General features: G+C 40.4%; 2 protein-coding genes across 2 annotated transcripts in view; one reads left to right on the plus strand and one right to left on the minus strand.

Moving 5' to 3' along the window:
• Positions 1–26,625, plus strand: part of LOC122706523 (translation initiation factor IF-2-like) — a 162,386-nt gene that overhangs the window by 83,576 nt on the left and 52,185 nt on the right. The gene's annotated exons all lie outside the window — the stretch shown is intronic.
• CATSPERB (cation channel sperm associated auxiliary subunit beta) overlaps positions 13,169–26,625 on the minus strand; it is a 114,729-nt gene continuing 101,272 nt past the window's right edge. The window contains exons 22-26 of the mRNA XM_043921749.1: positions 24,102–24,212; positions 22,234–22,369; positions 19,456–19,556; positions 18,346–18,420; positions 13,169–13,357 (exon numbers count right to left, since the gene is read on the minus strand). Coding sequence (XP_043777684.1) covers positions 13,169–13,357; positions 18,346–18,420; positions 19,456–19,556; positions 22,234–22,369; positions 24,102–24,212 — 612 coding nt within the window. The remainder of the gene's footprint in view (positions 13,358–18,345; positions 18,421–19,455; positions 19,557–22,233; positions 22,370–24,101; positions 24,213–26,625) is intronic.

The raw sequence follows: 26,625 nt of genomic DNA on the forward strand, positions 1-26,625 counted from the left end.
GACCCCATGGACTGTAGCCTACCAGGTTCCTCCGTCCATGGGGTTTTCCAGGTGAGAATACTGGAGTGGGTTGCCATTTCCTTCTCCAGGGGATCTTCCCAACCCAGGGATCGAACCCGGACCTCCCACATTGCAGGCAGATGCTTTACCATCTGAGCCAAGGGAAGTACCTAGAATACAGTTATTGTTGCTGTTCAATTGCTCAGTTCTGTCTGACTCTTTGTGACCCCATGGACTGCAGCACGCCAGGCTTCCCTGTCCTTCACCATCTCCCAGAACTCGCTCAAACTCATGTCCATCGAGTCAGTGATGCCATCCCACCATCTCATCCTCTGTTGTCTCCTTCTCCTCCTGCCTTCAATCTTCCCCAGCTTCAGGGTCTTTTCTAATGAGTTGGCTCTTCACATCAGGTGGCCAAAGTATTGGAGCTTCAGCATCTGTCCTTCCAGTGAATTCTCAGGATTGAATCCTTTAAGATTGACTGGTTTAATCTCCTTGCAGTCCCAGAATACAGTAGGCATTCATTAAATTGTATATTTTATGATTATTATGTTTTATCCTCCTACTCAGGAATCAATCCAAGTTTGCCAGAGCACGTGGCTTCCCCTTCAAATACCAACAGTGAAAGATTCTGGGTCTGTAAGCAAACAAGTTCTCTAGGAGGACCGCAGATGCAGATCTTGGGGCTGTTGAACAACGCCCTGCCCTTCCCCAATCGGGGGCCAATTGAGTAAATCTCCAAACTCTTGAGCATAAAATGACTCAGTCTAAGAAGTGCTGCATTTACAGAGTTCCCTGAGGAAGTTTTCTTTCACAAACCTTTCCCTGCTGGTCTGCCCCATATCCCTGCTTACATCTCAGCCCCTGTTGACCTTTTGCCAGACTGATTTCACCTCATTCAACATTTAAATAAGGCTTCTACTGATCAGAGGCAGATTTAGTTTTTTCAGTATAGGTCAGATACATTTTGACCAAGTTCACTGATGACATGATCAGCTATTTTTATGTGTTCTCAGTCACTTAGTCATGTCTGACTCTGCAACCCCATGACCTGTAGCCCGCCAGGCTCCTCTGTCCATGGGATTTTCCAGGCAACAATACTGGAGTGGGTTGCCATTTCCTTCTCTAGGGGCTATTTTTTTATAGGTTTATAAAAATATTTTTAAAGGAAAAAAGTTATAGTTTATTTGAATTATGCCTCCCCCAAAGTCGGCTCAGTAAATGGTACCCAGATGCTGGAGACAGACTCAGTTACTTGTATGATAAGATTTCTGCTCCTAATAATGGCAAATCTACATTTACATTATAAAATTTAACACAGGTTGATCTGTTATATTTTCAAAAGCTGTTCATAAGCTATTGTGAAATTTCTTTGGGGAAACAAACCTTCAAATCATAAAGAAGATAATATAGACTCTGGTAGAGCATAGATAAGACAAATTCTTTAAAAAGAAAAGTTAAATCTCTACAAAATGTATAAAGCATGGGTGTGAGAAATGTGAGTCTTTGTTTATTTTAGACACTATCCTGAAAATAATAGACAATAAGTGAAAAGAGCACATTCTATTGATTATAAATACTAAAAATATTGGGCTTCCCTAGTGGCTCAGCAAAGAGTCGGACACGACTGAGCGACTGAACTGAACTGAACTAAGTGGCTCATCAGTCAAGAATCTGCCTGCAATGCAGGAGCCTCAGGAGACTCAGGTTCAGTCCGTAGGTTGGGAAGATCCCCTGGAGGAGGGCATGGCAACCCACTCCAGGATTCTTGCCTGGAGAACCCCATGGACAAAGGACCTGGTGGGCTACAGTCCATGGGGTCAGAAAGAGTTGGACACGACTGAAGTGACCTAGCACGCATGCATTAAAAATATTATAATGACAATGCATAATATATCCCATATCTGTAACTCACCATGTTACTGGAGGTAAGAAAATACTTGACTGTTATTCTTTTATAGTTTTAACATGAGAGGAACAGGAAAAGTGTAACTTATTCTCTCCTAAATAATATAAAACACATGTTTTTGGTTATACATTTTTAAATAACAACAAACAAATGGAAAAAATATACAACTCAAACAGAAGAATCATAATATACTTTCATATTGCAACCCATCTTGCCCAGGATATTATTTAAATCTATTAAATCTTTGTTGTTGTTTAGTTGCTAGTGGTATCTAACTCTTTTGTGATCCAATGGACTGTAGCCTACCAGGCTTCTCTGTCCATGGGATTTCCCAGGCAAGAATGCTGGAGCGGGTTGCCATTTCCTTCTCCAGGGGATCTTCCCAACCCAGGGATCGAACCCACCTCTCCTGCATTGGCAGGCGGATTCTTTACCATTGAGCCCAATTAAATGTTTAAAAACTGTTAATTCATACACAAAATATAGATTTTCACTGAGCACAGCAGACCTGTAATTCACCAGGGAACCAGCTCATCTTTCACTTCTCCCATTTTCTTATTCTCCCAGACACAAAATCTTGATGTTACCTCAGACTTCTTTCTTCTCCCCAGTTTTTCTTTTCTCCTGCATTTAATCAATTTTCATATGAATGTCGTAGTTTTTGATTCATCCTTTCCTTGCGATTCTACTGTCACCACCGCAAGTTGGGGCCTCACTACTTCAGTAGTGGATTGCTACAATAGCATCCTAACAACTATTTTTCATAGTTTGTCTTTTCTTTTTTAAATATTTATTTGTTTTATTTATTTATCATCTGTGCCAGGTCTTAGCTGTGGCATGTTGGATCTAATTCCCTGACCAGGGATTGAACCTGGACCTCCTGTATTGGGAGTGCAGAGTCTTAGCCACTGCACCACCAGGGAAGTCCCTGCTCTTGCCTTTTCAAATTATCCTCTTCTCACTAGTCAAGTTGGTATCTCACATATTACTTTCATCATGCTTTAAGAACTTATCTACCTACTACTAACTTCTCAAATTCATGTATCCAAGGACCTATTATGTCTTATTTATCCAAAATTAGACTCCTCCTGCTCGGCATCCTCCTTCCAGAAAACACGTTTGAAGTCTTATTTAACTGACACCAAAGGGATAAGTATTTAACCAACACCAAAGGGCTTCCCTGGTGGCTCAGATGGTAAAGAATTTGACTGCAGTGCAGGAGATGCAGGTTCGAGTCTTCGGTCAGGAAGATCCCCTGAAGAAGGAAATGGCAACCCACTCCAGTATCCTTGCCTGGAGAATCCAATGGACATAAAGGAAGGAATAACGGACAACACAACGTCCTGCACACAGTCTGCATCAAAAGGAGAGGTGGGGTGTGGGAGGCTTCTCTCATCTCTAATCTGCTTTCAGTCTCTCTAATGAGTGACTGGCAACAGCTGTGCTTCTAGGCAGAGTTGACCAGGGATATGTTGGGTCCTACGTTGGGTCCTTGGAGAAGACAATGGCACCCCACTCCAGTGCTCTTGCCTGGAAAATCCCATGGATGGAGGAGCCTGGTAGGCTGCAGTCCATGGGGTCGCTAAGAGTCGGACATGACTGAGCGACTTCACTTTCACTTTTCACTTTCATGCATTGGAGAAGGAAATGGCAATCCACTCCAGTGTTCTTGCCTGGAGAATCCCAGGGACGGGGGAGCCTGGTGGGCTGCCGTCTATGGGGTCGCACAGAGTCGGACACAACTGAAGTGACTTAGCAGCATACAAGTAACCCAGCATGAAATCAGATTTCCAGGTGCCCATGGGGAATGGTAGCCATGGAGGTATCAGCTCAGCTCTCTGCCCCAGAGAACCTGCAACTGAGGATGGGGTCGGCAGACAGCCTCCAGCTCGCCCACCTTGTTTCCCTGCAGTGTTCCCTGGGGGCAATGCCCTCCTTTGTCTGCTCTCAACCAAGGGAGGCCTGCGCCAGGAGGGACTTAGAACTGGCCATTTCTGCTTGACATGAAACTCTTCTAAAAGCAATCCTGTTCCTAGGTTCACCCCTGGCCGAGACTTTTTTTAGGATGGCGTGCAGCCTGAGGCTCCTCTCCCCCAACCCTCCCCCTTCCTCTCTCCTTCCACTGGAGGCTCTGGGGCTCCTGTTCCCTCCCCTTTCTTCATTCATTCTCTCAGGCGTATCAGGTTCCATCTTGGAAGCTACAGCAGGACCCTGAAACTAGCTCTTAGATTTATAAGAAAACCTATATATTCCTGCAGTTTGTCACTTGGGTCCTGGAACTTCAGGGAAGTTATGAGGTCTAGATTTCCCCAGTTGTAGGGGGATTGTGTGATCCAAGACCAACTCGCTGAACAGAACTTCTCCACTGACAATCATTTCTATATTACCAACCTTTGTTTTTTCTGACGTTCTTCCTAAATTACTACCACAAAATGAGTTACATCTTCTTACAGTGGTCTATGGATCAAACATTTTCCTTTACAGGAATTTTTTTTAAGTTCAAATGGTCCCTCCTACCTGGCTGTCCCACACATACACACACATTGAAAATGTTTACTATTACTTAGAATCTTTAACTTGGTATTTTTTATTTCGGTTTTCAATTTTTAACATCTAATTCTCTTTCCCTGATTAATTCTGCTAGAGATAAACACATTTGAAGTATCTTTTTAAAATTCATTTAACAGACACTTAGTAATGACTATGTATAGGAAATAATTTGCTGAAAGAAAAGACAAGATGGAAAAGAAGTATAAAAAATTCTTGATAAAGAGAGAATTATTTTAAGCTCCTGTTTCAGAAGAATACATTGCCAGGAATGAGACTGTTATAATTCCATCTCTATTAACAAAATTGATTTTTTTCTAAGATTGCTGTTAACTTGCAATAATTCATTTTAGATAGATCAATTTGTTATCAGAGGGTTAATTTTTTCTTCTAAGTCCCAAAGGAAAACTACATGTTCTTAAAAATATTATTAAAACAGAAAAAAAATTGACCAGAATGATTATCAATTTTATCACAACCGGAATCTCTGAGATTTATGAATGGTATGATGGCAAATCAGAAAGTGATCTCTTTTTTAAATTTGACCCTAAGAAATGTTCACAAGATATAACCAATTTATTCAGAGACAGGCTGTAACATGACAGATTCTCCTGTAAACTGATCTAGGTTGGGGGCCAAAGCAGAGTTAGGACGAACCACAGTCTCACCCAAAACCATTTTTCCAAGAGGATTACTTTATATTAGGTATGTTTATTCGTGCACACACACAAACACACACACACACACACAGATACACACACAAAACACAGAAGACTAAGAAAAGATATCAAAATTTTAAGTGGTATGATTTTAATTTTTCTTCCTTATACTTTTGTTTTCTAAATTCCCCCATTACTACTCTTAAAAAAATCAAAGACAGATGAAAAAGAAACACTCCCTTATAATTATATACTTATCATAATGATCCTCAAAACCTCTTCTTCTGAGTCCTTTTTTGTATTCATCTGCTTATTCATTTTCAACAAATATTTATTGAGTGTCTACTCAATAAATTGTGGGATGTGCCTATTGTGCCTGTGGGATGTTACATATTGTGCTACTTCGTCTGAACATTTCTCATAGAAAGGTGCTCTCATATCATATTTATGTTCTCCTGTTCATCCCCAAATTGGATATAAAGTATTTTTTATTCCTCATTCACTTATTGAACATCCACCATGTGTTAGTCACTACACTGGACAGGCATTGAAAGGAAATGTGATAGAAAATTAGCACCACACCTGGTGAAGAGGAGAGACAAGTATGTAAAGAGCAGAACCAGGCTAAGAGGTGTGATAATGTAGAACTGTGCCCAATGTTACGCTACTCAAAGGAAAGAAAAACTCATTGTCAAAGAAAGCTGGGAGAGAATTTCTCAGTAGAGCAGACATGTCATCTGGACCTTGAATGATGGGTCAAATGATCATGGGTGAGAAAGAAGGAGACTGGCAGAGAAGGAGGACGCTGGCAGAGAGGTGGAGGCTGACTGGGAGGCTCTGTGCGGCAAGCTGGGGGCAGCAGGGAGGGCTCCAACTCCAAAGTGGGCAGAGATTCTAATGATATTGGCTAGCATATCAACAAAGGCATGGAGGGGGTCAGTGGGCTTGGAGCATACATCCTTGTTTGGATGTGGAAGGACTGGTTGCTGACCTTTCCAGTCTGGTCCAGTCACCCACCAATCCCAGCTCTTTCCCCCTTCCCTTCCATCTGAATTGCACTGTGGTTTGCCCACAGCCCTCAGCCATTGACACTCAGTCATTGATACTCAACACACTCAATCCTCATTTCTGCTCTCCATAGGCTGCATCAAGTTTTTGTTCTTCACCAGTTAGAGGGATTGCCAAGTCAAATGATGGTTTTTCCTTTTCTGGAAATGGTGCCAGTGAACAGAAGGGTGAGGTCTGCGTTACTTGACTCTGTCCCTGACCATACCTGGTTGATCTAGGAATAACCATCTGATCTAGACTCTTTCAGCCAATCAGGTTCCTGCTGAGGACTTTTAACCTGAACTGGGAGCCCCATGATGGAAATTCTAGTTGTGTGTATGTGCAGGGAGTTTAGTTACATGATGGCAAAGTGTGAGGTTGGTCAGGAACTCCTGACACTGTTGCCTGAGCTACTTGGGTTGATCGTGGACTGCCTAGCTGTGACATGAGATGGGGATGGGCAGGAAGACGGGGTAGATATTAGTTGAACACTGAAAGAGGAATATTGTAATTTAGAATGGTTGCTTCTGATGGTGCTGAGAGACTCAAATCCCAGTATTACTGACCTAGCAAAAAAGCATTCCTCGGAACTGTCTTGTGACCCTTCTGAATGAAGCTCTTATGGCTGTAGCCCAAGGCTGAGATGATGAAAACCCGGTTCAGAACTGATTTTGAGGATTTCTGAAGTACACTGCCAGTTGAATTCACAACCTAGGTAGATACTGTTAACGAACATCAAAATGGTAGATTATATTTCCAAGTGTGCACTTCAGTTTTGTCCGACTCTTTGTGACCCTATGGACTGTAGCCTGCCAGTCTCCTCTGTGCATGGAAATCTCCATGCAAGAATACTGGAGTGGATTGCCATACCCTCATCCAGGGAGCAGATCTTCCCGACCCAGGGATTGAATCCTTGTCTCCGGCATCTCCTGCATTGGCAGGTGGGTTCTTTCCCACAAGTGCCACGTGGGGAGCCCTTTATACTTCCACAAATGACTGAAATAATCCCTCCTTACCCACAGGCTCTTCTGCCATGTCACCTTGCCACTCAGAAGAGGTGGAGTCTGTTTTTCCTGCCTTTGAACCTGGGCTGGCACTGGGACCACCTTGACCAGTGGAATGAAGCAGAAGTGATACTCTGAGACTTTGAAGTCTCAAGTGTTAAAGAAAATCTGGCAGCTCCCCCTTTAGTGTTCTGGGGGAAGCCAACTGCCATGTAAGAAGTCCAGTTACTATGACACTACAAGTCTGTGAGTAAGCTAAAGCTATTAATAGCTTCATGAAGAGGCCACATGGAGAGACAGATGCCTCTTGGCCAGAACCCAGCTGCTGCAGTCAACACAGCTGAGGAGCCAGATGTGTGAGTTAGGAAGCCATCTTGGGCATCCCAGCTCTGGCACACAAGCCTAAACTTGTTCCTTTGGAGGATGGGGCTTTCTGATAAGTCTACTGCATTTGGTGGCCTTCAGTGAACCTCATCTCTCAATACTTATGATTGTGCATAGTCCTCCTTCCTTAAATCTGGGCTAGGCTGGTGATTGGCTCTAGCCAATAGACTGTAGATGGTGTTATGCTGGGACTAGGCCCAAGTGTGGCAGCTTCCTCATTTGCATTTTTAGGAGACCTGAGCTGCCATGTAAGAGGTCCAACTAACCTGGTTAAGAAGCCACATAGAAGGGCCAGGTAGAAACGAAATAGGTCCAGAGACTACTACATGGAGTGAGAAAGAAGCTCAGACATCAGGTGCCCAGCTGAGCTGAGTCTCCAGCCAATCCTCCAGCTGAGGATATACAAGAGGGGTCATTGGTAAGACCAGCACAAACACCCAGCTGAGTCCAGCCCAGGCTACCATCTTGAGAAAATAAAATGGTAGTTGTTTTGTTGTTGTTGTTCAGACGCTCAGTTGTGTCTGACTCTTTGAGGTCCCATGGATGCAAAGATCACCTAAATTTTTACTTAGATCTAAAGTCTTCCTTCAGTGAAACTTATGCCACTTCCTGCTGTGCTTCCCTTGTGGACTAAATCTAAAAATCCCTCCTTTTCCCTACTTGTTGTCAGATGATGGATTCTGACTCAAACAGGAGAGTGTTAAGCACTATCAGAATAGAAAAGAGTTATACCATAGAACTGAAAATTATAGAGTATGCTCATTTTATTGTTAAAACTCAGAGGAAATGTTTATGGACCAGGAATTTTGAAATGGTTGACAAAAGATTGAAGAACATAATTTGTGATTATTTTTTATTTATTGTCATAGTGATACTGTATTTGTTATGCTAGCTAAGGCTGCTGGCTGGGGTTCTAAGGGATTGGATTGACTAATGTAAACTGGTCCCAGTACCTGCACTATGTTAGGTGATGCTGAAAGGCCAGAAAGAACCTGATACAGTGGAGAGAAAAGAATTCAAAGACTGATAACACCCGGAAGTCTCTCTCCCTTTTCTCATCATTAAGAGCAGATTGATAAGGGAAGCATCTGAGTCTTTTAAAATGTGCTCCCTGACACACCCTGTACAATAGCTAACACTTCTAACAGCACTTTCTAGATGCCAGGCTCTGTTCTAAGCACTTTACATATATTAACTCCTTCAATTCCCAAGGAATCGAATGAGGCAAGTAATGTCATTTTTATATTGGCAACAAAACTGAGACACAGAGAAGTTGTCACTTTCTCAAGATGACGCAGCTAGAAAGTGGCAAAGACAGCATTCAGACGTAGATGATCCTACTCTGGAGTCCAAGCTCTTAACTGCCATCTTGGTAGAACCTGATGAAGGCAGGTAGTGCTGCACTTAGATATGGATCCCTTATGTTAATGGAAATGAGAGGTGCCGTGCTCATTATAATGACAGCCAAGTGGGCACCGTGGCCATGGTACCTAGAGGGCCCGGGTGCCTGGCATGTTGCTTCTATGTCAAGCGTGGGCCTTCCCCTGGCCATTTAGTGGCACAGTGTAACTCTTCTGCCACTGTGACTATGTGCCCCAGTCTATCAGGGAGCACGGCGACCATCTCACTATGTAGCAGGACCCGAAAAGCATAAAGAAACAATTTCCTAAGATATCTCAGTAAGATTCAGCGATGAAATAGAAAATCGAAGTTAATAAGAATACGCTTTAGCAAAGTTTGGATGAATTCAGTATTCTGGATCCCACAGCGATCTCCCATTCCAAAGTAAAGAACAAGCTAGAGAACCGCACGTTCCCTACCGCCAAGACAAACAATGCCTGGAAATAGGAGGCTGAACATGCCACATACCATTTAGAATTTCTGCTCTAATAATTTCGGTTCAAAAAAAAATGGACCGCTTTGAGTGGGATCTAGCCCAGTTCCAGCTGCAGTACAAATTGGATACTCTTCACTCTTCACTCATGACCCAGTAGACCCGTGAACAAATTTAAGCCTTGTTTGTATCAAGAACTGTGAAGGATCTGAGATATTATCCTACTTGCTAAGTAACAACGTAGTTCTGGTGATGCTGGTGAGGACAGAAGACGCTGGGACAAAACAGAAAACTCATTATTTTCAACAACAGCAGTAGCCAGAGCATCAGCATCTTTGTAGCACACTTTGCACCTGAGCCCTAGGGTAAGACAAGGCAGGCTAGATGACATGTGCACACAGGATGAGTTGCATTACCTGATAGGAACCCTGAACTTACAGAACCTGAATCTTTTATCATGGGCAGTAAGTGTGCTGCCTTTTGCTCCAGAAAAAGATGAACTATCTTTATTATAGAGTAAGCATGTGTACCCATTTGCTCTGCATGTCTTATCCACTACCACATGTTCCTCCATTTCTGTCACTTTATGTACCAACACAGGAAATGAGGTAATAAAAAATGAGAATAGTAAGGCTCTGATGAATTTGGAATTTTTCCAATCAGAAAATCTGGAAAGAAGTTAATTTAATTTCCACGTACATTTAAGTGTTGTATGATAATCAAACACTTAAAATTTTAATTACCCATAGGGAGACACAACAATCTTTTCAGCACACTGGAAACTTAGACATTTTAATCCCTCACAATTTGCCTGTGGCCCTATCCTCATTCACGTCACAAAAAGAACTGAGGTAACGGGTGGATGTTTTGGGGATTCATAGCATTTTTTTTTTTTTTAAGTCTTTTTCGAAATTTTGTTTCTGTCTTATGTTTTGGTTTTTTGGCCATGAGGCATGTGGGATCTTAGTTTCCCAACCAGTAACTGAAGCTGCACCCGCTTAACTTCTGGACCACCAGGGAAGCCCCATTGCATGATTGCTACGCTGCCATCCAGAAATATGGATGGTCTTATGACATAAGGAAGTCTACCAAAAGTTCATGCATAGTGGTCCTGGGGACACTGTGGTTTCTCTGGCTGGATGAAATGTATGTTCTGTGTTGGAGATCCCCAATATACAGGGATGCTTGCGATAGCTAGAACACAATAATCTGGGAAATAGGGGTGGAGAGTGAATGTGGTTATTTTTAGATTTCACTTATTAAGCTACTGCTAACAGTTCTGCCTTTTGAGCTCTGGTAATCAAGCGGCCTATCTAACCAGTGTAAAAATACCAGTGAACACAACAGTGATCCCACTGATCCCACCAAGACTGCCGTGTAGCCATTTTTGTTTCCTGGTGCGTTAGGCAAACAGGCACAAGAGGGGATCATCAATCTTATTGAGAAAAAATAGAGATGTTCTAACACAGTGAAAAGTGAAAGTCTCTCAGTTGTGTCCGACTGTTTGTAACACCATGGACTGTAGGAATTCTCCAGGCCAGAATACTGGAGTGGGTAGCCTTCCTCTTCTCCAGGGGATCTTCCCAACCCAGGGATTGCACCCATATCTCCCACATTGCAGGTGGATTCTTTACCAGCTGAGCCACAAGGGAAGCCTGTAACACAGTGAGGACCAATATTAATTGGGTGGCTTCCAGGCCACACACTTTTACTATCAAGGATACCCCCAGATAAAAATCCATAGAAAGTGAAAAAAAAAAATCAATGGAAACTAACTTACAGAGTAACAGGCATCTGATTGCCAAAGCCTCAGATCCTTCAGGAATGAAGACATTTCATTGTTTTGGGCAAAGGTTCCTAATCAGATGAGGTACAGTTCAGAGGCAAGGCAGTACGCGGAATGTGTGGTGGAGAGAGAAACCTAAGCTAAACTAAGCCAGCTTTAGTGTTAACAGGGTCATAGAAAAGTCACTTTTTTTTTTGTCTTTTGCTAAAGTGTAATAATTATCACCATTTTCCTCCTCTATGACAAGAAATTAAGAGAAATTGATAGCACTTAGAGATTCTGGACTCCAAGAACAGTGCCTCTGTGACATTATCTCTGGAATCCCATCATCAGCTATGACTTTGGATGGACTGTTTTCAGGGAAGAGGTGAATAAATTTGTGGCCACATGAAGAATGAATTAGCTGAGCAGGGGTATCTTTGAACACACAGGAATACAGATGCATACATGGCATCCTACAGCTCAAACAGCCAAAGTGTAGACCATGAGATAGACTCTTAAGTTAAATAACTTTGCTGAGGTCACATAGCTTGTAGGTGATGGAACTAGATAAAAGCCAGGCTATAAGATGTTAATATCAGGGGCAACTGAGTGTGGGTTATATGAGAACCCTCTGTACCACCATAATAACTTTTCAGTAAATGTGAAAGTAGTTAAAAAAATTTATTAAAAGAAGAAACACAGGTTGTCAGCCTCTGTAGTTTATACTTTTAACCTCTGTGCCATGTTTAATCTCTGGAGCCCTAGCCCAAGTGATGCTCTGAGGAGCTCACAAGCTCCTGTCTCCTAGGTCCCCAGAGTGGGTCTCCTTCCTCTCCGTGGACAAGCACTGCTTGTCCAGATTTTGCTTTGATTTTCTGGCTTCCTGTAGTACCCTTCCAATAAACTCCCCTTTCATTGCAGTTAGGATGGATTTCTATTACCTGCAATGGAACAGCAACAGCTAACACTTAAAAGTATTCACAAAGCCCACACTGTTCTAATTATTTTGTATGTATTAATTCATTTGGCCGTCACAACAGCCCTATTAGGTAGGTATTAATATTATCCCCATTTTACAGGTGAAAACACTCAGGCACAAATAAATTAAATGATTTTCCCAGGCCATACACCTAGGAAGTGGCAAACCTGTAATGTCTGGCTCCTGAGTCTGAGTGCTGGGTCTACCCTGCCCACTGTCCTCTCTCTCAGAAGAACTTTCAGGATACACAGGCACGGCCATGGTTTGCGATTCCCAGAACTGGACTCTCCTGGGCTGGATGCCTAGCCTTGCCCCATGTTGTCAAGAGCAGTCTGTGGCTCCTTCTGGGCTTTTCCAGGAGGGTGTAACTCTCTGATCTCCAAATGTACTGGCCATCTTCTGATGACCTGGGAACGGGTGCTCTGAGAGCACAGAGAGGTGCATCTTTTGGAATTCTACATGTCACATGTAGTTCTGTAAGCCAGTACCTCCCCCAGACTCAGCCCCATGATGGGGTCACATTTCCTCCTCTTTAGGTGTTACAATCTGATTTTGAAGTTGCCTCAAGAAAACCTAAATGGCTTCACCTGTAATTCTCATGAGGTTCTGAAAGCACACATGGACATGAGCCTCCTTTATCACCTGTCTTTCCCTGGCAGGATTGGATTCTACTCATTCTAATCTGAAAAGGACAAGGCTCAGAATGGGCTCCAGTCAACAAAAACTAAAGAATAAATACAGAAAACCCGTCCCCCAAGAGATGGTTATCATTTTTCATTTTCTTAAGAATCTCAAGGAAAATCTTCTAAGTGTTAACATAAGAAATTTTCTATGTATCCAAAATAAGAGAATGGAATGGTAAACATGTTGACAAAGTGTAATTTGAGTTAAAAATGCTAATTCTATAGTATTTTATCTAATTTTTACATTAACATTTAAATACATTTTCTTCTAGGAATTATCTAATGGAACTAGGAAATACAGAGAAAATTATGATTATTATTTGTTCACTATTCAGATTTTCATCTATGAACCAGCTAGTTGGCAGTGGTATTTGTGGGGTTCACATTGTTTCTTCTAATCAGTTTTTTGAATGTATCCCATGGGTGGATGTTACGTATCTGGAACATAAATGCTATAAAAATTAATCCCCCCAGCAGTACAGCTGCTGCAACAGCAATAAGTGTGTGTCCTGGAAATGGCAGAGGGACTTCGTCAACATAAATCTGCAACAGAGAAAGCAAAGTCTTTAAGTTTTCTGAGCTCAGCGATTCAAAACATTGAACTTGACATGATTCACACAATGGTGGAAACACTACTACTCAAATAGCAATATTCTGTCCAGACCGATAGAGATATTCAGCCTCCACAAACCTCAGAAACAGTCTCTTGGCAATCTGACAGGTAACAATGTGCACATGTTACATAGGGAATAAAAATTTGATTTATATCCTATATCTTTATCTTTTGACTTTTTTCTTCTTCTTAATCTTTTTTCTTATGCTTGGGCTTACTTGCTCTGTGGCATGTGGGATCTTCCTGGACCAGGGATTGAACCTGTGTCTCCTGCGTTGGCAGGCAGATTCTTTACCACTGAGCCACCAGGGAAGCCTTATCGTTTGTCTTTAATGGCAGAGGTGGTTAGACAGAACACTTACACAGTAGGGAAATATTCTGTGTTCAGTCACAGAGGAACAGGTAAAGTGCCATTGGAACATGGTGAAAGTGGAAGTTGCTTAGTCATGTCTGACTCTTTGTGACCCCATGGACTATACAGTCCATGGAATTTTCCAGGCCAGAATACTGGAGTGGGTAGCCTTTCCCTTCTCCAGGGGATCTTCCCAACACAGGGATCAAACTGGGGTCTCCTGCACTGCAGGCTGATTCTTTACCAACTGAGCTATCAGGGAACATGGAACATGGTGAGAAGTGCCTGACAGCTTGGAGTAACCAGAGAATGTGCTTCCCGATCTGAATCTTGGAGAATAAGAGGAGGAGGAGAAGGTACATTCAAGGTAGAGGAAATAAGCATGTGCTCTTCCAGACTACCATCTCTTCAGAAAATTCTCAGTATGAGTGCCAACACTGGGAAATTTCTGTATATTCAAAATGTTTCCTCTGCCTGAGAGGATAATTAATAAAAACAAGTTCCTAGAGGGGAGACAGGATCACTGACAGAAGCAAGGATCTTTTCCTCTGAGACCAGAGGTAAGGATGGATGCCTTGTATGCTACAGGTAGAAATGGGGGCACATGGAGAGTAAAATGGTTCAAGCTTATGTTTTCCCTGTGAAGTAAGAAGCAAGACTATCTTTTGAGGTAGAATAAAGTAGAGATGAATAGAAACAGGATGTGGGAAAATGCCAGGACAAGATAAAGGATTAAAAAGCTGCTTTAGTGTATAGCTCAAGTTCAAGGTATCACCATCCTTCAGTGATATAAGGGTATATATGTTTTTTTTAAGAAGGAGTCCTATAGCTATTAATTTTTAAAATACTTTTTTCAGGTTCTTTCTGTTCAACTTTTGATATTGCTATTCGGAGTTTTATTACCTTACTTTGTATAAATAGCCTCCTTTCCATGTTGTCAATTCATGTTGACATAATAACATTGCCAGATTGATCTTTGTAAAACATTGGTCTATCTATAAAACAACTTTTTTGTTTGTTTGTTTAAACAAAGAGAGACTGCTTTATTTTTGACCAGAAGAATCTTGACCATCTAGGTGAAGGTAAAAGTCGCTCAGTCATGTCTGACTCTTTGGACTATACAGTCCATGAAATTTTCCAGGCCAGAATACTGGAGTGGGTAGACTATCCCTTTCTCCAGGGGATCTTCCCAACCCAGGGATCGAACCCAGGTCTCCTGCATTACAGGTGGATTCTTTACCAGCTGAGCCACAGGGAAGCCCAAGAATACTGGAGTGGGTAGCCTGTCCCTTCTTCAGTGGATCTTCCCAACCCAAGAATTGAACTGGGGTCTCCTGCACTGCAGGCAGATTCTTTACCAACTGAGCTATGAGGAAGTCTTGACTGTTTAGAAGTGGTACCAAAAATGAGGTATTGAAAGCAATAGAATTTAAAAGGTGGCTCTGGCAAGTGGTGTGGAAAGCAGTGAGAAACTGCTTCCAATATGAGAAGATAATTATCCTCGTGGTAATGGACCAGCTGGTTTAATCATGTCCTATTGTACTTGGAGGCTCAGACTACATACCCAGTGCTTCAGGAATTATTGGGGATTGAAGGAAATGGCAACCCACTCCAGTACTCTTGCCTGGAAAATCCCATGGATGGAGGAGCCTGGCAGGCTACAGTCCATGGGGTCACGAAGAGTCAGACACGACTGAGCAACTTCACTTCACTTTACTTTACTTTTATAGAAAAATATTACCTATTGAATGTGATACACTACTTGTGGTTTTCGGTATGGTGCTCCAAGACAACAAAAGTGTTTCTTTTAAAGGTGGCCCATCAGAGGAGGTTGGATAATTAGCTTTGTAAGATTTAAAGATCTAATCTGTTTGTGGTCTGTGAGGGAGACAATTATGTGCTGCATGTAATTGCAAAAATGAGTCTGCTTTTCTCTAAAGAAAATGCTAAAGTTCGGAAGACCAGAGGAAATAATCTATTGTAATCGTAATCTTTTTCTTCTTCTTCTATCTCTCTGTTCTGCTTCCTCAGTGTCGGATAACTCCCTCCAAAGTCCCAACAGTCCTATGGCTTGACAGTAGCTCCTGAGGCTGCAAGCTTCCTTGTTCAATGTCATTAAGAAAGAGCAAATTCAGGTTGGAGGCAAGAGACAAGCGCTCAGGGCTGGTGCACTGGGAAGACCCAGAGGGATGAGATGGGGAGGGAGGCGGGAGGGGGGACTGGGATGGGAAACACATGTAAATCCACGGCTGATTCACGTCAATGTATGGCAAAAACCACTACAATATTGTAAAGTAATTAGCCTCCAACTAATAAAAACAAGTGAAAAAAAAATGTCATGTTCCCCGGGCGGGGGGGATAAATTCTTTTTATGTTATGCATATAAAAAAAAAAGAAAGAGCAAGCTCACATCTCGGCACTTTGAGCAAAAGCACTGGATTGCACAGTTGTAGATCGTGTGCTCATCCCTAAACGCTCCTTTTCAAAAATGTTTAATAGCTTCTCATTGCTGATAGGAATTTTCCAAAGTTCTCATTCCAACATTCGAGGTCTCCCACAATGGGACCCTAACCTACCCACTTTCTTATACATAACTTCCTATTCCAGCCAAATGGATCCACTGCTGAAATGATTGCTTAATGCCTAGCTGTATCTGTGTCTTTGCTGCTGTCATTCTTTCCACCCAGAATGCCTTCCTTACCCATTTCTACCTAAAACAAAATTTTAGTGATTTTACTGACTGGACAATATGAAAATTTCATTTCTTCAATTAAGCCATCTAATACATTTCTAGGGCTTCCCTTGTGGCTCAGCTGGTAAAGAATCTGCCTGCAATGCAGGAGACCTGGGTTCAATCCCTGGCTTGGGAAGATCCCCTGGAGAAGGGAAAGGCTACCCACTCCAGTATTCTGGCCTAGAGAATTCCATGGACTGTACAGTCCATGGGGTCGCAAAGAACTGGACACCACTGAGTGACTTTCACTTTCACTTTTATACATTTCTGAGAGTGGAAACCCTATGGCCCCTGAATCATGTATTCTCCAGCTAAACTTCTGTCTCTAAAGTTCTTGAAAACAGTTTTTCTTTAAATGTTTCCCTTCCAATCTTCTATGATTATCTAAATATTCCATGACATGTTTAAAAAAAGGTTGAACCCCAGAATCACAGAAAAGTATGTTCTAGACATGATATCTTTTTATCATCAAATTACTTCAGTTTGTGCTTCTTTAACACAAATTGAAAGGATTCACACATATTAGAGTGCAATTATCAAACCAAGATATTAACTCTGAGACAATGCTACTTTCTAATCTACAGATCTTACTCAAATTTTGTCAGTGATTTCAATAATGTCCTTTATAGTGAGGAAAAAAAACCAAGATTTTGTTTTGCATTCCATTGTTTCAGGATACTTTCAAAAGCATGATTTAAGAAACTTTATCTTTTTCTATTGTTTCTTAATGATTCTCTTCCTTTATTAACTGTGCAATCACTTTAAGAGAAGTTCCGCCTACAGTAGATTACTTTATTCTTCCTTCACCTGAAAATACCTTTATTTCCCTCTCATTCTTGAAGGATATTTTCACTAGATATTGAATTCTGGGTAGACAGTCCTTCCTCCCTACACTATGACTGTCCTCAGTACATTAAGGATGTTGTACAAGTTTCTTCTTACTTCTGTGGATTCATGAATCTAACTCATTAGAGTTTTATCCCCCTGTATTATTGTGCTCTTCCATGAAACTGGGGCTGACTATGGGACAAAGAGGTGAGAAAAAAGAGAAAAATAATGAGGATTTTCTCTTAGGCTCCTCATATGACAGGTACTTCTTTTTCTAGATCCTCTTTCTAGTGGGATGGATTTTCTCTCAGGATCTTAAGTGTCTACACTGCTGCTTTGGCCACCCATCTGGTGCAGACTCATCACTGAGGCAGGGCCAGGACAGAAAAAGAAAAAGGAGAGAGTTGAGAGCTTTTGTTTTTGATAATGTTGTGTTGGTATCTGACAGTGAATGAGCCATTAACTAATTTAATCAAATCCTCATTCCTCCACACCCCCATAGGCAGCAGATAGCATTACGCGAATAAGCAAAAATGAGTCACTGAACATCAGAGGGTGATTTGAGGAGACTGACTTTGGTTTCCAATTCTTTTGGATCTTGATGGCTTTGGGAGCATATAAGACTCTATTGTTACAATGCAAATAACCAAAGGGAGGATAATGCTGGGAACTAAAAGGTTACAGACAGAGGTCTCTGTGGGGAGATGGTTGGGGGGGATCAGAAAACCTAGCTAAATATGGAAGGTGAAGAGGGAACAAAAACAAACATAGGCACTTATTACAACTTTCCCAGCATCAACTGGTCCTGAGACTATGGAGGGCCCTGTCTTCACCTTTGCTGATGATGTCACCTCCAGTCTCCAGGACCCCCCATCTCTGAGCCTTGTCCATCATATACATTGTCATTTTTTTCTCTTCATTGTGTCCTGGACGGATGCCTGTCATATTACTTCCCCAGCCATCACCCCACTGGATACCACTGGATACCTGTGCCTTCACTGTACCTGAAATTCTTCAACTAAGTTACAGAAAGAGACCCCCGGAACAACAGACACTCTGAAGTGAAAGAGCTCAGAGCCCTGTGGAAAAAATACACCAGGCATTAGCAACATTGACATGTATGTTCCTTTAAGTAAAAATATACACTGGGGTTACTTTCCCTACTGATGCTGCATAGAAAAATTCCCATCTCTTTTCTAAGCTTCTTGCTTGGAAGCTTAGAACAAAATAAGCTTTATTTATAACTAAATAAAAATGGAAGGAGAAGGACAAGAGTGTGAAACAGAGGGATTCGATAGCTGATACTTTTTTCTTTTTCTTTCTTTGTTTTTTGAAGAAAAGATATTCATTCCATTTTATTTATTTTCCCTATAGCTCTACCGAGGTATAACTGGCAAATAAAAATTATATACATTTAAGGTATACATGTGCTAGGGTTTTTGGGTAGATTTTTCTAAAATTTGAGTATAATTTCTCTTCAATGTTGTGTTAGTCTCTGCTGTACAATGAATCAGCTATATATATATATATATCCCCTCCCTCTTGTACTTCCCTCTCTGTCCCCACTACCCAGCCCACCCATCAAGGTCATCACAGAGCACCTAGCTGAGCTCCCTGTGCTATCCAGCAGGTTCCCAGACACATAAAGTCTAACAAGGCCTTGAGGAGTACTTTGGGCTAATCCACATGTGTGGTTTTAATATGCCCCTAACCTTTATTGACTTTCACCACCATTACCTGCATTATGTCAACCTGCTGTGGTCTTAGAGGCAGCTGGACCCAGAAGACATGTATCTGTGTATGTCAAGGTGAAGAATCGTGAGTCTGTTTCTACTAACTTTGGGAAACACCTTATCTGTTCCACCTTGATAATCCATTAGTCTTGTATTTCAGCTCAAAAAATGGTAAGTTAACATTAAATTCAACATTAAGCTATCTTTAGAAATAATAGCATCAAGGGAAATGGAGGAAAGCCTCCACACACTTCTCAGATGCTATTCATTGATAACTAAACTTAATAGATAACCATTCATAGATAACTAAACTTTAAAAACAAAGACATACAGGTCTTATCTAAACTCAAAATAGGGAAAATACAAATGTTGTCAACTTACTTTTATACTTAAGTTGAGGCCTAAAGGATTATACACTGGAGCAGAAAGAATTGATTCTAAGTAGTTCTTCATTTTTTTAACGTTTTCTGGCACAGTGTGTCCTAAAATCACACCAAGTGTATTTTTAGCACATGTATGCTATTTTCTCATTCTGCATAAAGTTTCTTAAATACATTAAGGTACAATGAAAGATTCCACTCTATAACATGGCTAAATTCTTTCACAGTTTTAGTTCTTCTTGACTTGGTGGAGAATATATTTATGGGAAATTAGCCTTAGCATATGACAGTGTATCTTCTCAGGGGCTTCATCAAGAAGGACAAGATCTCTGACCACCTTAATCCAGACTGACCTTTCTTTCCTGCCCTGTGCTTCCCCCCTACCCCCAGCCCCCTTTCCTGCCCTATGCTCTTGACTAGTCCTGATTTGCCTATATTTTGGATATTTGGTAATGAGATAATTTCAGGACTACCTTCAGTTGGTAAATGATTTCCAGTAAGGTAGCAGAGAAGTTCCACAATAAGATCACTAAAATCTTTCCCAAAGGAAATGATCAGTTACTCCTGTCTTCTTATAATTCTTCCTAAAACTAGATATGTAGTGTAGGGCTTAGAAATTGCAGTGGTGTAACAGTACATGGGATCTAAAGAGGAAAAAAATCCTCTGATTGCAGCATCTGCCAATTTTCAGGATGTGAATATTCTTTTCTAAATTAAAAAAAATTTAAGTTGAAGTGTAGTTGATTTAAAATATTATGTTAGAAAAAAATATTATGTTAGTTCCTAGTATATAGCAAAGTGATTCGGCATATATATATATTCTTTTTCATATTCTTTTCTACTATAGGGTATTACAGGATGTTGAATATAGTTTCTTGTGCTATACAAAAGACTTGTTTATTTATTTAGTTTATATAGTAGTTTGTATCTGCTAATCCCAAACTCTTAATTTATCCTTCTCCCACCCCTTTTTCCCTTTGGTAACCATAAATTTGTTTACTATGTTGATGAGTTTTCTTCTGTTTTGTAAATAAGTTCATTTGTAACATATTTCAGATTCCACATATATGTGATATCATATGATATTTATCTTTTTCTTTCTTACTTTGCTTAGGGTGATAAGCACTAGGTCCATCTATATTGCTGCAAATGGCATTCTTTCATTCATTTTATAGCTGAGCAATAGTCCATCTATATATATGTGTGTGTGTGTGTGTGTGTGTGTGTGTGTGTGTGTATATATATCTCACATCTTCTTTATCCATTCATCTGTCCATGAGCACTTATGTTACTTCCATGTCTTGGCTATTGCAAATAATGCTGCTATGAACAGGGGTGCATATATCTTTTTGAATTATAGTTTTGTTGGGATAGATGCCCAGGAGTGGGATTGCTGGGTCATGTAACAGTTCTATTTTTAGTTTTTTTAAGAAACCTCCACACTGTTCTCCATAGTAATTGTACCAATTTACATTCCTACCAACAGCATAGGAGGGTTCCCTTTTTTCCATACAGGGTATGACTATCCTCTTCATGACTAATTTTAAGCAACTAGTGTGTAACAACCAGTATGCAAAATACTTGAATATTTAACAATTGGTGCTCAAAAAGAACAGACTTCAGCAAACCACAGCAAATGAGGATGTTAGTTAAAACAAAATATTTACTAATTCTCTTTGCTCAATTTTTCATTTCAAAAATTCATATGTGGGTCAGAGTATGACTCACAGAATATGAAATGTCTGGATATTTGGTCACATTTAGAAATTTCATTTAACTCCATTTATTGATCTATCAATCTATCTACCCATCAATCTCCTTAAAAGCACACATTTGTGAACAAACACAAATGTGCAACAAAAATTTATGTATTTGAGGTAAAATTGAATTTTGGTAGATTTCATTTTACTTATTTAGAAATACTTCTGCATTATTTCAATTATTTTACCATAAGCTATTTAATAAACTTTTCTTATATAATTAGAAGATAGATCCTATGGATAATCTGGCAACACCTTTTATATCTTCCTCCATATAAGCAATGAAAGGAGACACCAGACCAACATGTGGCACAAACTCAGTCAATCATTTTTGCTGCTAATCTAGATAATGGCTCTGAATCCAGGTCACTGAAGTGATGATGAAATTAGTGTGAGACACAGACACAGAAAACAAACATGGTTAACAAAGGGGAAAGGGGAAGAAGGGATAAACTAGGAGGTGGGGATTAACATATATACAGCACTGTTTACAAAATAGATCACCATCAAGGACAGGGAAATCTACTCAATATTTTGTAATAATTTATAAAGGGTAAAGAATCTGAAAAAGAATGTATAAACGTGTATAACTGAATTATTGCACTGTATTAAAAAAAAGAAATAAGTGTGAGATGATAGAAGTAGTATGAATAGTGATATGATAACTGATTCAACTTCTTTTCCAAAGACCCCTTGGCTATCTTTTGTGTAAAAAGGTTCTGTAAACCACTTCTCTAGGTAATAACAACAGTATGTGTGCTGTGCTCAGTCGTATCTGACTCTTTGCAGCCCTATGGACTGTACCCCGCCAGGCTCCGCTGTCCATGGAATTTTCCAGGCAAGAATACTGGAGTGGCTTGCCATCTCCTATTCCAGGGATCTTCCTGACCCAGGGCTTGAACCCACATCTCTTGTATCTCCTGCATTGGCAAGTGGATTCTTTACCACTGCACAATCTGGGAAGCCCAATAACCATGGTACTTATAGCTATAACAATTGTAGAAGAAAACAAATCCTACTTAGGTTCCAGTTTTCCCTGTTATTCACTTCAGTCACAGTAACCAGGTATGGAGTTTCCACTGGGAAATTTCCATCTTCACTGTAAACTTGCAAAGAAATTGGATATTGTATAACTGGAAACTTAAAACGAGGAACCTAAAATGCAAATGCCAAGAATGAGTATAAATTTGGAAAATTCAATACTAATTTCATTTCCTGGAAAAGGATGAATAGAATTTGGCTATTCTAAATTAAGTGTGCTTCTGAGAGAATTTCTGCCTTCTCAGGTCATGAAAAAAAATCTGTCTTACAGCAGAATCAGTGTGAGTTCCAAAACTAATATGCAAACACTATGGTAGCAAAACTCATATCTTTCTATTGACCTTTTTTTTTCCCCGTAGGAATTTGCTATGATGATTTTTTGACTAACCCATATCCCTTAAGGTACTGTATGAACTGTAAGGTACTGTATGAGGAGAGTGAAAAAGTTGGCTTAAAGCTCAACATTCAGAAAACAAAGATCATGGCATCTGGTCCCATCACCTCATGGCAAATAGATGGAGAAATAGTGGAAACAGTGGCAGACTTTATTTCTGGGGGCTCCAAAATCACTGCAGGTGATAACTGCAGCCATGAAATTAAAAGACGCTTACTGTGATGGACAGGGAGGCCTGGCGTGCTGCAGTGCATGGGGTCGCAAAGAATCGGACACAACTGAGCAACTGAACTGAACTGAACTGAACTCCTTGGAAGAAAAGTTATGACCAACCTAGACGGCTTACTAAAATGCAGAGACATTACTTTGCCAACAAAGGTCCATCTAGTCAAGGGTATGGTTTTTCTAGTAGTCATGTATGGATGTGAGAGTTGAACTATAAGGAAAGCTGTATCAACTGGGTCTTCCCGAAGCCCTCTCCCTGCCAGTCATGATCTTTCTGTCATACTCATTAAACTCAGGCTCTAGAGTTGAAACCTACCTCCATACATATTAATGATGTGATCTTTATCAAATTACCAGCCTTCTCTGTGCCTCCAGTGAAATGAGACAAGTCACAGAGAAGCCTTAGAGCAGTATGTGGTAGAAGTGAATGCTCAAGAAATAGTGGAATTCAGCAAGTGTGGAGTTGTGGTGGTATATAATAGCAACCTTTGTAATTTATTGAATGCTGACTCTATGCCCAATATTATGGTGCATAATTTTATTTTTATATAAAAACAAAACAATGAAATCACTTAAAATAATGTCATATGTAGTCTGACAAGGACTTTGAAATAGGTCTACTTGAAAGTTATACCAAGTGCTCAGGTTGAGTCAGCTAATGCAGACACCATCAACCTGATACATGTCTGAATGCTTGGAGAGACTGACAGAAGGAACTATTTGACACAGAACCCACTCTCTTAACCAGCATATTATACTGTCTTCTAGTTTGTCACTAGTACCTTGAGCTTCAAGTTTGATATTCCAGAGCCTGATACATATTATATACTCAACACTTTTTTGAATAAATCAATATTTACCACAATCTAGTGTAGCTTTTGACAGGTTATAAATTGCTATCATATAGATATATGCATGTGTGTATCTTTATAAGAACCTGTGAAATGAATAGGACAATGCAGTTTTTATTCTCTTTTACAGATGAGGTTAATTACTATGTCCCAGTTCAGTTCAGTTCAATCACTCAGTTGTGTGTGACTCTTTGCGAGAATTACTATGTCTGGGAACATTTATATTATAATTTTTTAGCTTGATGTTGTCTTTAATTCTATGTCACAATAAGACATTATTTCTACATATTAGCTTTCATGTTTAACCAAAATGCCCATTTCAAAATCTTATTAATATGAAAGCACCCTGTCTTCAGGAAATTAAAGATTATCTTACCTTTTCTCGACAATCTGAGAAAGCAACAGCATATGAAAACTTCTGATCATTTGTACAATTACACTCCTTCCGAGTAGTTGCATTTGCACACTGTTTGAATTTACCAGATCTCTGCAAATAGGATTAAAATAGGTCGATGTGCTGTTTTTGGTGGCAGAATTTTTGCAGATTGAGTAAATGTGAAATAAATATTTGTTCCCTGAATGAATAAAATCTTTGAGAAGGTCAAAGGGGAAAAATCCATTAATAATAAGGTAAAAGCACAGTATTTCTGAATTTTGTCTCCTTGCTTAGTAAGGAACCCAAGTATCACTTAGCCTCTTACCTCAGGGTTACCCTAGAGTCCACATGCAGGGGACCAGAAAGCTTGTATCACTTAAAAAAAAGCAACAAAACATTTATTTTATATCTGGTGCTCTGAGTCTTCCTTGCTGTGCCCAGGTATCCTCTGGTTGTGGTGAGTGGGGGCTGTTCTTCGTTGAGGTACCTGGGCTTCTCATTGTGGTGGTTTCTCTTGTTAGGGAGCACGGGATCTAGGGTGCAGAGGCTTCAGCAGTTGTGGCTCCTGGGCTCTAGAGTGTGGGCTCAGCAGTTGTGGCACACAGGCTTAGCTGCCGTGGCATGTGGGATCCTCCCAGACCCGGGGTCGACCCTGTGTCCCCTGCATTGGCAGGCAGATTCCTACCCACTGTACCACCAGGGAAGTCCAGCCTGTGTGGTTCTGAATGCAGTAATTAGGATGCTCACCTCCCTGTCCTTGGCTGCTCCCGTCACTGGCCTGGAAGCTGAGACGTAAAGGAGCAGACTTGACATGATGTGCTGCAGACTATGGATAGTCTTCAAACTTATTATTTTGTACTTGTCTCTCCTCATTGCAGTCACTAAGGCTGTTAAAATCCCCACTGCAGCCATCCACGTGTTATTCATTTTTTCATTTGATCATTCTTGCTAGAGGTTAGTTTATTCATTTTGGCAAAGAACTGGCTTTTGATTTTGATAATCAAGTCTATTTCTAAAAAAAGTTTTTCTTCCTTCTTTTTATAAGATTACCATTCCTGTCCTCACTGCTTCTTTTTTTCTTCTTTGTATTGAGATAAAATTTATCATTTTCAAGTGTACAGTGCAGTGGGCTTTGGTACATTCATAATGTTCTTCAATCATTACCACTATTTCATTTCAGAACTAATTTGCTGCTTAGTTGGGTTCATTAAGCTCTTTGAATCTTTTGAACTCTTGGTTTCACAATTATATTTTCAATTTTTGACATTTGTGTGTGTGTGTGTGTGTGTGATGTCTGTCTTCATTTTTTTTCATCATTACGATAGTTCCTTGAATTGTTCTGAAATAATTACTATGCTTATTCTAAAGTTTGCTTGTATTGATGATACTGTTTTCTGAGCCACAGGTTTTTAAATTGTTCAGATTATGCTTCTTTCTTATTGTGGAAGTTTTTTTCAAATATTTCTTGTTAATCATCACTGTTCAGTCACTCAGTCATGTCCGACTCTTTGTGACCCCATGGACTGCAGCATGCCAAGCTTCCCTGGCCTTCACCATCTCCTGGAGTTTGCTCAAAGTCATGTCCATTGAGTCGATGATGGCATACAACCACCTCATCCTCTGTTGTTCCCTTCTCCTCCTGTCCTCCATCTTTCCCAGCACCAGGGCCTTTTCCAATGAGTCAGTTATTCTCATCAGGTGGTGAAAGTATTGGGGTTTTAGCTTCAGCACCAGTCCTTCCAATGAATATACAGTGTTGATTTCCTTTAGGATTGACTGGTTTGATCTCCTTGCCGTCCAAGGGACTCTCAAGAGTCTCCAACACCACAGTTTGAAAGCATTGTCTGCTTATCCTTGGGGACTCAAATTTCAAACTGTGTATCTGCAATGATGTTCCACATGATTGCCTAGTAAGGGGATGATGTCAGTGTAGCGAGAAGTTACAGCATTGGTCCAGAGGCACTTTTCCCCCAGGGGGTATATTCTGAGGTGATCAGAGGCAGAATTACAGACATTTTTAGTCTGCTCCACTAGGTGATGCTATTTAATTTGTATAGCTTTCAAAACTTGAAAGTGAAAGTGTTAGTGAAAGTGTTTGTCGCTCAGTCATGTGCCATTCTTTGTGGCCCCATGGACTGTATAGTTTTCAAAGCTTATTCTCCCCCATTAAAGATCCTCAAAGATGTCATGTTTATCTAGTTCACTGTTGTCTCTCTAGAAAATATCTGTACAGTGTCTGATAACTCTGGAAATGCTGGAGTATGAAATAAACATTTGTTAAATGTAGAAAAGGTACCCACCAAAATCTGTTATTTACTTATATGTAAATTAGATAATTTCCTATTCAACTCCCAAGAAAATCCAGAAGAAAAAAAAAGAAAACCCAAACTAAGGATTTCTATGTAAATATATTAAACTCATATTTCAATAGAGAAGGCTTGATTCTAGTGACATAACAGCGTTCATCTTCGGAAGAGACTAGAATTGAAGAATTCAGTATTTGAGTTGCTCATTGCTTGGAACG

The sequence above is a fragment of the Cervus elaphus genome, chromosome 13 (assembly GCF_910594005.1).
Source record: "Cervus elaphus chromosome 13, mCerEla1.1, whole genome shotgun sequence".
Lineage (NCBI taxonomy): Eukaryota > Metazoa > Chordata > Mammalia > Artiodactyla > Cervidae > Cervus > Cervus elaphus.